The sequence below is a fragment of the Calypte anna genome, chromosome 1 (assembly GCF_003957555.1).
Source record: "Calypte anna isolate BGI_N300 chromosome 1, bCalAnn1_v1.p, whole genome shotgun sequence".
Classification (NCBI taxonomy): domain Eukaryota; kingdom Metazoa; phylum Chordata; class Aves; order Apodiformes; family Trochilidae; genus Calypte; species Calypte anna.
Genome location: NC_044244.1, coordinates 123,538,548 through 123,554,775, shown reverse-complemented (window position 1 = coordinate 123,554,775; position 16,228 = coordinate 123,538,548). Strand labels below are relative to the sequence as shown.

Sequence of the window (16,228 nt, the reverse complement as noted above, 5' to 3'; positions counted from 1 at the left end):
TTAGGAGTTTGGAAGTCCTTCTTTAACTCTTCCTTTTTTCCCCAAAAAATACTGTTTAGTCCATGCACCTTCAGGTCCTGTGGCATCTATTGCAACATCAATAATGGAATCTGGAGTCATCCACCTCAGAAACACCAGGAAAAGGAAGTTCAGAACAGCAAAGAGAGAAAAAATACACCCAGTCACTGGGCCACAGTGAGACATGAGCCTGGTAAGTCGCTCATCCATTGGTAAAACCACTTCATCTGCAACCCTGTCATACACCTAAAAGGAAAAGAGACAGAAAGTGAGATCTTAAACATACATTGCTTCTGCCTTAAAAAATAATTCAGTATTTGCTGTCAGTGTGAAAAACAAATTATCTACTCCTGACTACTAGATGCAACAAATATTACACAAAAAAAGCCTTGCAGATCAGAAATGTGGGTTCATGAACACTGTCATAGAAAACTCATTGATATATTTAAGGTAAAAAAGGAAAAGAAATAGTTTCTATTTTTGACAGACCTCAAAAGTATTTCATTAAAAGGGAAGTCTGCATAATTTGTCTCTCATTAATGTTTTGTAGAGAGCGTTGGGGTTTTTTAATTAATTGAATAGGTTCTAATCTCATATTCTCACCAGTCATAAGTGTCTGAACATGCAATTACTAGATTTTCAACACAAAGACATGAATTTACAGATAAGCTGGCAATCATCCAAATCTATCTGAGCAATCAAGCAAATGGTAACAGGGTACTTATTGTTATTTGAAGAAACACTAGCAATTCTTAGTAAAATTCTTAAAATTCAATTAATGTGAAAAGCAAATACATGCTACTAGGGAATTAATATACATATTAACCACAACCACTAAAAAGAAAATAAGAATAAAGTCTTGTGTTTCATAGGACAGAAACATAAATACCCACCACACAAAAAACAAAAGAGGCTTAAAGGACACAGTTGTTTCCTTTAAAACAATACACACTTCATCCTATGGATAACTTAACAATGAGCTAACAACTGTCTTTTGTACAACATTAGTTCCATGTGTACTTCTTCCAATTATACTAATGTTTTCCTTCTCCGAGCTTGTTTTATGTATTAAGAAAAGGCTACAATGGAAACTGAAATCTAGACTAACTTCTATAAAAACTTTGCAATTGAAATGTTGTTTGTGGTCACAAAACTCATAAAACCAATTGTACTCGAAAACAATAAACTGGTTGTACATGATACTTCAAGGAGACTTAAGAGATACATATCTAAGTACACTATGATATAATTAACAGGCTTGTGATTCAGCTCCTCTCTTGCCTAAAACACAGGAGCTGGAGTAAGAAGCAACAGATCTCCACAGGCATTTATAACATTGCAGTTAACATTCTTCACTACCAGCAGAGTTTTTATGCTGAAGGGCAGTTCTAATTTTAAAATACAATTTCAGGATTGTATTTTAATTGTCATATAATTGTAATTTATTTTCATTACAAACCTAGCTTATGTAATTTCAGCTATGGTTAGCCTACCAGCATTAGCTACCTCTTAAAATTTTAAACTGCTTGCTAGCACGTGGCAGGCAAAACTTCATCATGAACTTTGTGTCTTCTTTTTCATACATCTTATACAGTGTGTTTTCCAGTTATACCAGAAGAGTTACTTCAAGCAAAGACTGGAAAAAAATACATGGGTAGAAACGTAACTAAATATCTAGGCTCTTCTTCAGAACAGTTACATTCTTCAGAATCAGCAGTTATGGTATAGGAAAAAAAATGCAAACAGAAAATACCACCACATCTAGGTGTATTTGGCAAATTCCCACTTTCTGAACCTTTTAAGATGATGCTTGTTTTACAGGAAACACCAAAAATACACTGAAGAGAATACGTAGAAAATGTATATGGTAATGTTTCAAAGAAGCAGATGTTTCAGAAATGTACTTTCAAGAGAATTTGAAAGAAGTAATTATACATACTTTCTCAGTCCTCTCTGCTACATTCCTCCATGTATAAAATGTCTTTACTTTATTATGAACTGTGTCTGGAGATGGGAGTGTTCCTGATCTGAGCTGGGCAATAGCTTTTTCTAATCCATCACACAAAGATTTCACAGAGGGTTCACACAAAATAATGAGATTATCCGGAAGCACCTCAGGAATCCCACCAACTCTGGTACTCACCACCTTTGAACAAACGAAGAGAAACAGCACACATGTTGCATAACAATAAAATAGTGATGGCACTGCTATTGTACTGTATTGTACAAAAAAATACTGTATTGTTTTGGTTTTTATTCAATAAAATTAGTGGTTACCAGAAGGACCAATACCCTGCCTTGGGAATTTTACCTGTATGCAAACTAAATTCAAGGTCCTAGAAAAGACCTAGGAAAGCAGATCACCTTTAGCAATGCTCACAATGGTTCTTTGGTAGTATGTTAAGACAGAAGGCTTGATCTAATGAGAGGTTTGTGAGACATCATTCCTAAAGGTGTTTGTCACAGTACACAACTAAATATGTGTAACCAAATTTTGGACTTTCTCTCCATAATCCTTCATGAAAACTAACCTCTCCCTGCAGAGAACAATTTTACCATATCAGTCTTCGTTTAATCCTTTCTGTGCTACTGAACATTCACAGGAATTTCTTTAGAAGTTCAGTAATTTTAATTTTAATTATTTTTAAATGAAATCAGAATCCACTAAGACTCACACACATGCCTAAACAGTAGGTAACAATACGAAAACTGCAGAACTTCTCAACTTCTTGAGAGGAAAACATACGAGAGGGAGTAACTGCCACAACTAGGTAGTAACTATCAAAAGATACTGGATGTAAAAAAAGTCCTTCACATTTTCTATACTTCTTGTATATTAGATGCTCTCATCAGTCTGTATTTTTTAAGATTTTAACATGAGAATCTAAGTTCTTTCCTAGACTTCACAACCTGAGTTGCAAATTGGACAAACAGTTACATTTCTTAGTAACCACTGAAGCAAAAAAGTTGCCTTCTCTCTCCCTTTTATCTGGAGGCAAATAGATCCTCAGTTAACATAAGAAAACAACCGTCAGTTCTAGGTGCAGGAAGAAACCAGCTCTATATAAAATAAATAATGTAATATAAATAATATTTATATATTTATTTATATTTTATACAATAATATTTATTATTTATAAATAATAAATAATAATATTTATATATAAAATATAAATAGTTTAGTCTGGTAAACTCAGTGTGCCTGACTAACCGAAGTTAACCCATGCTCATGAGCCATTTTTCTGCAACTCTTAAAGTAGAGTAAAAGTGAACCTTTACAAACATCAGCTGCCACAAAACTCTGTAAAGGGCATACCCACAAACAGCATTTTGGAGAGGCAGTCTGGTTAGTTCAAAGAACTGAGAGTTAGCAGGTCTACATCTTATTCCCAGTTCTGCACAAGTGTCTTCTGGGGGCTTAAGCAGTGTCTGTTAACCCTTCTGTCTCAGCTTCCAAGTGATCTTTAAATGTGGATAATATTTGCTCACCTTGGTAAAGACAGTGCCTTAGATGAAATCAAACGTTATAATCACATATTATTTAATCATGAACTTTGTTTAAATTGGACACATACGTTCTACACAGTCGAGATGTCGCGTTTTTAATTTTTTTACCTGTAAACCACAGCTTGCTGCTTCTACAATTGCCATGCAAAAGGCCTCAGTGAGGGAAGTGTTGAGAAAAATATGCCCCTGAACTAGAACGTTTCTAACATCCTGGTGTTCCAAGGCTCCTAAGAGTCGTACCCTGCATATAAGAAAAAAACAAACAAACAAAAAACAAAAACAGATATACAAGGTTTCCACTGTAACAGTGCTGTATTACATTACACATGTTCTGAAAGATGTGCCAATGGTTCACACTTATTTATTGAGAGAAGAAACAGACATGTTTTGGGGGTTTCTTTAAATTTTTCCAGGAATAAAAAAAATACAATACACAGTTTCTCATTTTCACACCAAAAGAAACTTCTGAAAAATTTCTGTGGAGAAGTTGCTCTGTTTTAATGGTAACTGCCCTCAAAACATTGCTTATGAGCTTTCTACTTCTGTAAGAGCATACACCTTCCTGCAGTTAATGATTCAGATTTCTCATCCTTTCTTTGTTTATATGTATTATCTGAATTTTCAGGTCTCATCAATCTCTAAGTTGTAGGACGGGAACAACAACAACAATAAAGCATGAAAGATACAATGATCAGGATCTATTGTTTTGAGGAGATACTAAGAAACAAAAAAATGGCAAAATAAGAATGACCCAGATTTTATTGTCCATCCAGAGGACTCACTGACTGAGGTACAGAGCAAGCAACAGAAAACAGATACAAGGAAATGGAAAACTAAGAACCTCACCCTTGAACTATAAAGCTGACTTTGAAAAACAACAGAAGTGGAAACAAATATATAAATAAATCATTTTGGTAACATGGTAGCACTAAAGCAACACCTTTGCAGTACCACAAGAACACACACTACATAAACACTACCCTGAGGAGTTTTACATTGAAATAATACAATAAATTATTTGTAGTCATCCTCACATGCAGCAGTGACACAAACTAGATGTCCAACACCTTATGCCATATGGTAGTATGTGATCAAGGCATCACAGTTTCAGAGAGGAATATGACAAATTTATGTATAAGTCACCTCTTCTCTGACTTGAGTGAAAGTTCAGAGTGGGTTTATTTCTAGAAATTGTAGGACTGGATCAAAGACCAACTCTTAACTGAAGACTTAACTGAACTCATTGTAAGAGTCTGATCTATCTGTCTTGCTGTCCATAGCTCTCATCTTCTTCAGCCTCAAGTTTTTGGGGTTTGGGTTTGTTTAGGGGAGGGAGGCAGACACGAAGTGTGTTCCTGTTGTCTTCCCCACCTCCGAAGTACAATGAAAGACACAGAAACGCACAGAACAAACCTGTCATGTAGCTGGTATCTTTCCCGGACTTCTTCCAGTATGATTCGTTTGGGCCCTTCTCCTCCAACTAAGAAATGTAATTCTGGATATTTCTGGCAGAGTTCAGGAATTATACCAGTAAGCAAATCTATACCTGCAAGTACAAAATTTAGGGCAAGTCGTTATTGCATTTGATTTTAAGAACTTACTATGATGTAACCTACTGCTATAACTCCATTCAAGAGAAGAAGGATCTCTCTAGAAGACAGTTATACTGCTGAACACAAAATTCTGAGATAACTTGTGAACTATTAAGAGACAAATATAGAAAAAGCTTGCTCGGATTGCTGCTGTTTGATTAAATAAAAAACAATTACAACATTTCGATCAGAATATATAGATTAGGGCCCAAATCATATCCCAAATATATGACAGACCTTCCTACAAATTTCCATCTTCAGTATCTTCAATATTACTGAAGAAATATGTCTCTGAACCCAACAGATGCAAACTAAATTGTACACTTCTTCTCAAACACAGACATAAAAGCTCAGAAATGCCACCTTACAACTCACATCAAAAATCCAATCCATACCACAGATATGAGGCACCTGACCAAGACCTTTCTTACCATACCCTAAAGGAAAAAATTATCAAAATAAACTTACATTTTAGCCCCCATTACCTTTTCTGTAAACAAGTCTACTGACAACAACAATTGTTATCGTACTGTCATCCCTCCTTGACGGGTCTGGAGTGAAGTCGGTGGGATCGACAGCATTGGGGATGACAGAGACTATCCGAGGGTCCAAAGCTGCTCTCAGCACCGTGTTCTCCTTACTTGTGTAGGAGACACAGATGATGTGGTTCGTATCACAGAGCGACACCGTCAGAAGTTTGTTGGTGAGCACCGAGCTGACATCCGCAAACCCAAAGAGGGAGTGGTCCGTGAACACTGTCCGCAGCCCCATGGTCTTGGCGTGGAAGAGGGCGTCATGGGCCATGGCAGAGAAGGAGCTGTGGGCGTGGACGATGGTGACCCTCTCCCGCACAAATATGTACCTGAGCAGGGGCAGGCTGTGGAAGAGCGTCGTCGCCGTGGACTGGTTGTACATTACCTTCAGGGGCAAGTAGTACACCTTCAGCCCGCTGGTGAGGTAGCGGATGCCCTTCCGGTGGCCGTAGGCGTGGGTGACCACCAGGACCTTGTGGCCCCGCTCGATGAGGCACTGCGACAGCTGGTACACATGGCTCTCCACGCCCCCCATGTTGGGGTAGAAGAAGTCCGATACCATGCAGACACAGTGAGCCCTCCCCTTCGGACCCCGGGCCGCCATCCCGGGCCCGTACCTGCCGGGGGAACCACAAGGCGCCATCACTCGCCTGCAGCCTCCCGCAGGGATCCCCGGTCCTTTCCCCGCCACTGTGCCCGGCCATATCCACCACCGCCCAGGCCTCACCGGGGCCTTTCAGGGGTCAGCCGCCGCGGTCCCTTTAAGAGGGCGATCACCCCGGCAACCGGCGGCCGCCCCGGGGGAGGGGGTGAGAGGGAAGGAAGACGGGTTTGGGGAGGGAGCGAGGGAGGAAGGGGGGACATGAGAAGGGGTGAGGGGGGGGGATCAGAAGGGGTGAGAAGGGGGGGCCAGGGGGCGGCGGTGAAAGCGGGCGGGGGCGCGTGCGCCCGCCCGTGCGCGTGCACGTTACCTGCCGGCCGCCGGCGCTCCTTGGGCGCTTCCCGGCGCCATCCCATTTCCGGGCACGGCCGCCCGGTCACCACGGCAACCGCACGGAGACCCCTCCCACCCTCTCCTCCTCTCTCCCTCAGACTCCCGCCTCCGAGGCGCCGCAGCCAATCGCCGCCCGGCGTTGCGTCACGGCGCGCGAGAACTGACCAATGGGAGCGGCGGGAGAAGGGGGAGGGACAAAAGCGGGAGGGGCGAGTCGGGCGAGCGCGCGGCGGGCGGTTGGGCAGGGTGGGATTCGCCTCAGGCAGCAAGGAGAGGTTGGGTTGCTGCTGCCGGGCTCCAGCGGAGAGGTGTCGGGTGTAGAGTCACGGAGTCTCTCAGGGTGAAAAAGAAAGACCCTTGGGTTTATTGAGTCCAACCGTCATCCCTACTCTGCAAAGTTCTCCCCTAAACCAAACCCCCTGCTCCACATCTAAACGAACCTTAAACGTACCCAGGGATGGGGAGTCGAGCACCAGTCTTGGGCAGCCTGTTCCAGTGTCTGGCCACTCGCTGTGTGAATATTTTTTTCCTAGTGTCCTGTCTAAACTGCAGGTTCGATCCATTCCCTCTTGTTCTAATGCTAATTACCTGTAAGTAATTAGCAGAGAACAGCACCAACCTCTCGACAATGTCCTTTCAGGTAGTTATAGAGAGAGCAATGAAGTCCCCTCAGCCTTCTCTTCCTCAAACTAAACAGTCCCAGCTCCTTCAATCCTCCTTCCTAAGATTTATTCTCCAGGCCCTTCACCAGCTCTGTTGTCCTCCCGCTGTGCTGGGAAGCCTGTCTCCACAGCTATCAAATAAAAAACCTTTTATGCAAAAAAGAAAAAAGGCACGATCCAAAGTGATGTAAAGTGTGAGGTGTAAAGTGTGAGGTGCCCGCTCTAAAGTGGTTGAATTGCATTCAAATTCCAAAGGATTTTGCCCTGCTCCCAGTAGAGAAGTTCTGGTGTTCCCTTTGGCTCAGTCGTAGCTGAAACTCCTGAAATGTTCTCAAGTCTTTCACCAGAAGCACTGGAAGCTTGCGTTCCCTAAATGAGAAGAAAAATGCCGTGATTTTTTACAGAAAGACCAGGAGTTTGAAGTTCGAGCAACGCAGCTGGGTTGTGTGAGCTGTGCTCTGACACCCCAGGGCTGGCATCGCTTGGCTGTGTATTTCTGGTCTGCTCAAGGAGCTTTGCAATCATCTGTTAGCAGCTCCAGCACCCACACAGTTCCTACCGACTGCCAAGAAGGATGTTACCCCACCAGGCTGAGGTTGCTCATGTTGCCAAATTTATGTCTTCTTGCCAAGAATTCTGATACGAATTTTGTCAGATTTGATTCTGTCATCACTCCTTGGTAAATATGTGTGTCATGAGTGACAGTAAAAGCTGACCTAGACTGTGGTGCTGGCTGGATTCCTGGTTACATTGAAGCTTGGACAGACATGATTTGGGGGTGCCAGTTCTAAGAAAGACCAAGGAGGAAATCAGGCACTTCATTCCAGGGACTGAAAGGCATGGAGCTTGTTGTGCTGAATAAGAAGAACATTGTGTATTGTTTGGATTTCTCTCTTGAGGTCAGAAAGGCAAGACCAGTATTGGCAAACCTGACTTTGTCATCGGGTGCTCCTCCCAGGTAGCAAGAACCTGAATTTCAGGATGAGAGGCTGAGCAAGAGGCCAGAAGTGGGGAGGTTTCTCACCTCTAGCATCGGGTGTGCTGCTATGAAAGGAGAAGGCTGGGAAGCAGGCAGCCATGGGGATCCTAGTTCTCGGGAGACACTGCAGCCTGGGTGTAAAGCAGTTGCCTTAAACTACATCTAAGAAAAAAACAAAACAAACAAAAAACCAAAGCCAAAACAAAAAAGAACAACAACAACAACAAAACAAACAAAAACCAAAACCAACCAACCAACCAAAAAAAAAGTAGTGCCAGGAGCAAAGCACTTGAAGGTTCTCAGCTGCAGCCCCCTGAGATGTGTTTCCTGGTGAATGACAGTGGTGACCTTCCTTGGTGTCAGGCTGCCTTGGAGAATCGAGCTGTCCAATTTTGGCTGTCAGAAAAACAGTGTGCAAGATTTTAACCATTTGGAAAATTATTTTCTTTTTTTTCACTGGCTCTTTTTATGTTTTGTCTACAGAAGTTGTCATTTTTGGTATGCAAGCTTAAAAATTCCAAAGAGAAATTTTAATTGGTATACAAAACAGCAGCTCCTCTCTTCTGTGAAAGATGTAGGATTTGATGTGTTCCATAAGTGGATGTTGGCCACCGTGCAAATGCAGAATATTGTCACTGACCTACAAAACCTTCCATAGAATGGGTCCACTTAGTCTCAGAAAACTCTTTCTGTGCCACAGCAGTTGTGATTTTTCCATCCTCTGTATTTCTCTGAGGAGCTGATGCTTTCTCAGCAGCTGGCTATAGGCTATGAAAATCTTTTTTTTTGGGGGGGGGTCAGGAAAAGTATTGTGGCAAAGTCCTCTTGCCTTTGGCCCAGCATATTAGCTTCGGTGTTCTGACATTCCTGTTCATCATTAACCATGTTTAGGTATACTTAATATCGTACCTGTCAGTGGTACAACACAATTCCCTCTGTATCAGCAGACTCCTCCCCTTGTTGTGTTCAAACAATTGGAAAATTTGTCTGCCATGGAGCCTAGAAAAAAACCTTAATGTAGAGGGAAGGATCCTTTGCTACTGCAAAGCTGCTGCTAAATTCTCTGTCCGTGGCTATTTCATACACTTTGCTATGTTGCATTGCTTATTCATAAAATTGTCACTCATCCTGGGCAGACTGAGTCTGTCCAGTCCTGATGGGAAGAGAAGCTGTTTTGAAGGGACCAACAGCTGAAAAGAGAATCAATTTTTCATTCTTTCTAAATGCCTGATCCTGATGCATTCACTCCCTTATTTAAAGCACACACAAGGTCAGAGTGAGACCACGGGGTATGTAAAATAGATATTAAAGACATTAAACAGGTGACAGCTAAGTAATTACTCCTTAGTCCTTGAATGCTCCCTAAAACACCCTCATAAATCGAGCTTATGGAGACAGAGGAGGAAGGACACTTAAACTCCTGTGGTTACCTGTTCTGGTAGCAGATGCTGTCTTGTCTCAAGGAGACCACTTCAGTGTTCTCAAAAAAGCAAGAAAACTTTCTGCTGGGTACTCTGTTGTGTCATCACCCTCTCAGGCTGCATTTCTTACTGTCCTCAGCCTGGTGGATGATGTTGCTTTTGTTTAATGTTTGTTTTGACCAAAAACTATCTATCTGGTGAAATGGTTTTGCTGTGTGCAACAAGTTGTCATAATAAATTAATGCATTTATTCACACTTCGTACGCCTAAAGCATGCACATTTATTATTTCAAAGCATTAGTGATTGACAAAAACAGGCAATCGGTTGCTCACAAAGCAGTTCACAAGAGAGCTGTGAAACAAAACTGCTCCAGAGCCTGATGCCACAGTGAGGGAGCCATAGTGGTCCTAGAACAGAAATATCTTGACATGAAATACTGGTGTAAGAGTACACAACAGACTTACAGCAGAGGGCATTTTTTCCCCATGGATTCAGGAAAGCAAAAAACTGTTGGAAACACCAAATGGAGAATATTAATGAAAAGCAGTACTGCTGGATGGAAAATCGTGGCCTATTGACATAACTACAGAGCAGGATTGATTAGTGAAACCAAATAGGTCAGAGCCAGAGACAGCCCAAAAACTCCGTTGAAAACCAGGGGTGTTTTCATTTTCTGGTCCTGCTGAAATTAAATGTGCTCCAAAATGAGCAGGAAACAAGTATTTGGAATCTTTGTCCTGCAGAAAAGGATAAAATGTCATTCTATTTGGTTTACTCTTGCATGGTAATGCTGGAGCACATGCCATTTATCCTAGGTCTCTTGCCAAGAGGGAGTGCAGGCCCAGCTGCCTAGCCCAGCAGTTCTTTTTTGTGGTAGGAATAGAAAAGGTTCTAACAGGTTCTATAGTACCTTCATAAAGCTGTTTTTTCCTGACTTCTACTGTGTACAGCTAATCCCATGTCTGGCTGCAGTACCATCTACAAAGCAGCCAAGATAAGACAGGGGTTTCTGCCTTCATTCAAGCACTTAGATTTTCTTATGGTCTTTTTCCCCATATTTGGGAAATCCAATAGATGCGTGATGAAGTGACATGTTAATGTTCTTTTGAAAATAATAGTTTTGAGTTGAAAGGTTGACAAACTGCAGTGTCATCTGTGAAAGAAATGACCATTAAATACAAAGTCTAAAAAGAGTTTATTTTCTTTAAGATGGATTTCTTGCTGAGATGCCAGAAAATAAGTTCCTTTTCCATTTTATAGGCATGTCTCCCTTTCGAGCAGGCTGGAATTCATTGGTGGCAGATGAATTTTCTAATAGAAGTGAGAAGTTGATTGGCAAGTGTAGGTGTGCTAGGTCTCACCTCTGCATGTAACCTGTGTCCCTCATGCACTTCCCAAAGTCTTGATCACTCAGTCACCCTCCTGTGTACTGCACTGCTCTCCCATCCCAAAGCCCAGAGCTTCCCTTCCTTCAAATCAGGACAGTGAGGGTGGGGAGGAGAACCAGGGCTTGGGAGCAACTGGGGTGTATGTACCAGGAGTGGTTTCCAGTTCCCTGGGTGTACATCCTGGCCACATCTCTGTCCTTACCAGTACAGGATGGCTGCTCCCAGTGCATTGGCAGTTGCTGCAAATAATACTCTTTTACACCACCTTGCGTTCAGGACCCGTTTTGACACCTGAGCACATGGTCTCAGAGTCCTTCCCAGCCTTCCCACTTGTCACTAACATCTCCTGGGTGTTGGCTCTCTTCTGCCTCTCAGCTCAGTCAGTGGTCTGGGTTCCCTGGTGGGACTGAAAAAAATTCCTGGGGACACAGTACAAAGCCAGTGCTCGTCTCTTCCTGCTGTTTGAAGTAGATCAGAAGGACCACTTAGCTTTGTACTGTCAGAACTAAGGGATAGCTGTTCTGCAGCCCGTATACACCCAGCATCAGCTCTCCAGCAAGTCATCTCACTAACTGAACAGAAATGCAGTGCTGTACCTCTATGTGTTCTGAGTCAAACCAGATACTGTAATACACAGATCTGGTATCAATTCTGTTGAACACAGCTTGTTGACCAGTCTAGACTTGGTTGTTTTACTTTTTTACTTTTTTTTTTTTTTCCCCTCAGCTTTACTAGATTTTAGTCTGTTAGGTTTCAGATCCAAATTTCCACTTCTGCAGCCTTCAGGCCATATCAAAGTGCTTTATCATTTGTGTTGTGTTGTGTATGTGTATGTACATATTATTTGTGTTAGAAGACAAGGCCTGTCTTAGAAGTCTTTTCTTTGTACCTTGAATGCTGTACTTGACAACTCTTTGAAAATCTCGGGAATTTATTTCATTAAGCCAATACAGACTGAAGTGCCATAACTCTCAAATGAGTTTCGTATTAAAATACTAACAAAAGAGATTCAAGTGAAAGTTAAGTGTAAGGGCTTTCCTCATCGAGGGAAAAAAGAGGTGCAGTGACAACAGCAGGTGGAGCTGTTGGAAACTTAAAATGCGTTCGTCCTGCTCAGGATGCAAAGCTGAAGAACCTGAAGGTAGTATGCACTATTTCATGTTAACAATATTTCTACTACATGTATGCTCCAAAACGCTGTTCTCTGATACCCAACAGTGTATCGCCTGCCTGTTTTTTCTAGTTTGAATCAACAGAAAAATTTTCTTATAAAACCTAAACATATTTTTATAATTTATATCAGATAAGGTGTAAAGTGTAAAGCGAGAATAATCCATTGTACTTATACTTTAAATCCACAAAATGAAACAAGGGTTTCTTTAAGTTGATAGTGTTATTGTGATCTTGACTATCTAAAGATAAAAACAAGGTAAGGTGCATCAAAGAAACAGTAATTTTTATTAGACTGTTCAAAGTGGTAAGATTCTGAGAGGCTTCCAGGCATGCAGGCCCTTCTTGAGGTTTGAAACTGAAGCCATGCATTTCAAGCTTTGTGCAGGCTGTGCAGACAAGTGCTCCAAGTGTAGTTTAATTAATGCAGAGCAGGGCAAGGTGATAAAGGGACAGGTAGAGAGGTACAGATGTTACTATATACTGTTATAGTATGTATAGATGTTATAGATGTTACATACTAGCTATATAAATATTAGGAGTGAGCAGTGGGTGATTCTAAAGTGGGATGCAGAAGGAAATGCCAGTACAGGGAGACTGGGTGACTTTAAAGGGATTTTCATTATTTGTGTTTGTAACTGAGGTACAGGAAAACATTGCCATTTATTATGGATACAATATGTATTAGAAGTATTGTATAATTCTTGTGAGTATGTTGGATTTTTCCTTCTGTTTAATCACTTTTATTGGTTATTTTATTCTGAGAAGTGAAGATAAATAACCACCATGCAACTGTATTTGAGCATTGAAACATAATTCTGAACAGTTAGCCCATTCATAGGGAACAAACAAATTTTTCCCAAGAAAGAAAAAAGAACAAAGGAGGCACATGAGTGTGCTTAGACAGCAGCAGCATGGGTCAGCAGAAAGCTTGGGATCAATGTTTTGCCAGTGAGTCACTTACCAGAAGCTGATGGGTCAGTGTGTGTACTTAGCATCACAGTTCCAGTTGGAGCTGTGGTACTAAGCCACATGTTAGAGATACAGTCTCACCAACTAAAATACCACTTAGCAAACAAGAAGGGCAGAGGACTCAGTGGATTTTGTTACCTCCTTTTCTTGATGCTTAGTTTGAATCACACTCAATAACGGGATATTTTTTTAAATACCAACTGTTATATCTTTTTAAAATATATAGCGTATACCTAAATAGAATGAAATTGTTGATTATTCCACTAGAAGCACTTTAAAGGTAGCTTTTGATGTTTAAGAAATTAAATAGTCTGTGCTAAGTCCTAGATCCTCAGTGTTCTCAGCCTTGGAGGACCTTTCACATTGAGTAGTATTGTAAAGTATGATACCAGTGGAAACAAGGGTATCAGCAGTACAGAAGTGAAAATACAGTCTGAACCCTGATAGCATTCTTTTATGTACTGATTTGTTTTACTGACCTAAAGCATATATTACTTTTACCTAATTTAAACAGTTTCTCCCTCCGAGTGAAAAGTTTTTATTGAATTTTTTTAGTAACTGCTGATATCGGAATCTGACAGTAATAGAACAAATGAATAAAAGCTTCGCTAACCCCTGCCTTGTTTGGGTTTTGATCCAGCCTAAAATAAATAGGAACATAGATTCACTTGTCCTGGTAACCACCTTGTAGTTCCAGAGACACCCACTGACTCCATTCATCCAAAATTAGAAGGTGACAATCACTTTGGTATTTTAGAGTTGAAATGCATTTATACAGAGGAAACTGGCAGATGAAGGAACTTCCACAGATTTTGTTCTGAGTTTTCAAGGTTTCCCGTTAGTTTTTTTTACACTAAAGTAAAGCAAAATAACTCTTGATTTAGATAACATAACTCCTAGCTTACAGTGTTACAAGAAAAAAACAAAACAAAACAAACAAACAAAAAACAAAACAAAAAATAACCAGCCCAAACCCAAAGGGATTAATTTTATTTTTTTTTTTTTTCTGAAAAACAGAAAGGGACTTTGTCAGTCATCTGGACTTGATGCCCAAAGGATTTATGCAGCTTTATATGTTTTCAGTGTATATGGGTATGACAGGTTTTATCTATGGTCTGTCAACCTTCTTATGAGTAATGCTTGCTATATGCAATGTCAGAGTACATGACATTCAATAGCTGTCAAAGCAAATTATAGCAGAATGTTCAAATTTTGTTTGAATTTCTTCAGTGTCACTGACACTTTATAAGATCACACAAACCTCTGTCCTTCTAGAAGTCAAGTACATTTTTTGCAGGTAGGTAAAGAATTCCTGATTTTCAAAGGCGTTGTGGATCTTTTGCTATTTTTTGTTTTTTTCCTTTGCTACCTCCCTGCAGAAAGCACATGCAAGTGCACAACAGTTCTTCATAAAACCTTATGTTTAAAAACTTTTTGTGCCTTTGTTTAGCATTACCAATTATTCCTATTGAACACACAAATATGCAGAGGTCATAATCCAAATATCAAAGTAAAGACCTGCATGACTATATAAACAATAAAACACACTGTAACAGGAAACTTGAGCATTATTATTCTGGCTATGAAATCTGTAAATCATGTCCATATGCTTAAAAAGCAAGTCATGCTGAACACAGCAATAAAAGACATTTCAAACTTCAAAGCAAACGTTCCTCTACTTGATAACCTTCCCCCTGAGAAGGTCATTTAGTCATAGGTTAAGAGCTAGCGACATCAGTCAAAAAAACCAGATCTGCCATGAATTTTACATACCTCATTTTACACATCTGAAATTTTATATTAAATCTCTGTTATTAAATTCTGATGTATCGATATGAAAGATAACACAAAGCATATATATTTTAACATTTGTTGAATATTTTAAATGGATCAAAGCATCCAGAATTTCTCAAATAAAATAAAGAGCTTTTATAAATCCTCAGTAAATTGTAATTATCTGCTTGTGTTTTTATCTTCACCCAGAGTATCTTTTTAGTCATGGTTTTCCAGGGAAAGGATTTATTGCCCCTGTACTCAGCGCTGGTGAGGCCACACCTCGAGTACTGTGTCCAGTTCTGGGCCCCGCAGTTCAGGAAGGATATCGAGGTCCTGGAGCAGGTCCAAAGGAGGGCAACCAGGCTGGTGAAGGGACTCGAGCACAGACCCTATGAGGAGAGGCTGAGGGAGCTGGGGCTGTTCAGCCTGGAGAAGAGGAGGCTCAGGGGAGACCTCATCACTCTCTACAACTCCCTGAAAGGAGGTTGTAACCGGGTGGGGGTTGGGCTCTTTTCCCAGACGACTTTCAACAAGACAAGAGGACACAAGTCTCAAGTTGTGCCAGGGGAGGTTTAGGTTGGATATAGAAAGAATTTCTTTATGGAGAGGGTGATCAGGCATTGGAATGGGCTGCCCAGGGAAGTAGTGGATTCTCCATCCCTGGAGATATTTAAAAAGAGACTGGATGTGGCACTCAGTGCCATGGTCTGGTAACCACAATGGTGGTTCAAGGGTTGGACTTGATGATCTCTGAGGTCCCTTCCAACCCAGCCAATTCTATGATTCTATGATTCTATGAAATGTGAACCTGGTCAATTCAGAGCTCTTGAGCACCTCTGCTTTCCTGCCCAGGGCTGTGCCAAGTGTTAGGTGAAGCAGGAGGGGATGGAAAGATCACACTGAGTGGCAGGGAGAGGACTGCAGCTCTGCCCTGGTGTGTGTGGCATCCTTGATCATGGGACACTGGCAAGAGACATCCCCTGCCCCTGCCAGCCCTGGCACAGTGTAGCTGCTCACCTCCACCTCGCTGTGTGACCCGAAGGGCCAGGGGTAGGGAGGCGACAGATGAATGTGCTGATGGAGAGAAGAGTTGTGTGAGGTCCTGTGCTGCACCCAGGAGGGAAAGAGCTTTAGTGTGCACACACATGCACCCCAAGTCTGGCACCCTGCAAAACTTTCAGTGTGAGTTTCAAATTTGTGGGGCAGAGTTGACAG

The 16,228-nt window shown here is 41.3% G+C and overlaps 1 protein-coding gene across 1 annotated transcript; it reads right to left on the bottom strand.

The window, feature by feature from the left end:
• On the bottom strand, nt 1-6,669 carry PIGA (phosphatidylinositol glycan anchor biosynthesis class A). The gene is made up of 6 exons (XM_030460902.1): nt 6,622-6,669; nt 5,603-6,267; nt 4,939-5,071; nt 3,634-3,766; nt 1,958-2,164; nt 1-264 (listed from the first exon to the last, which is right to left on the bottom strand). Exons 1-6 carry the CDS (start codon nt 6,660-6,662, stop codon nt 1-3), a joined length of 1,443 nt encoding a protein of 480 aa, XP_030316762.1. The 5' UTR covers nt 6,663-6,669.
• Nucleotides 6,670-16,228: the final 9,559 nt, after the last annotated feature.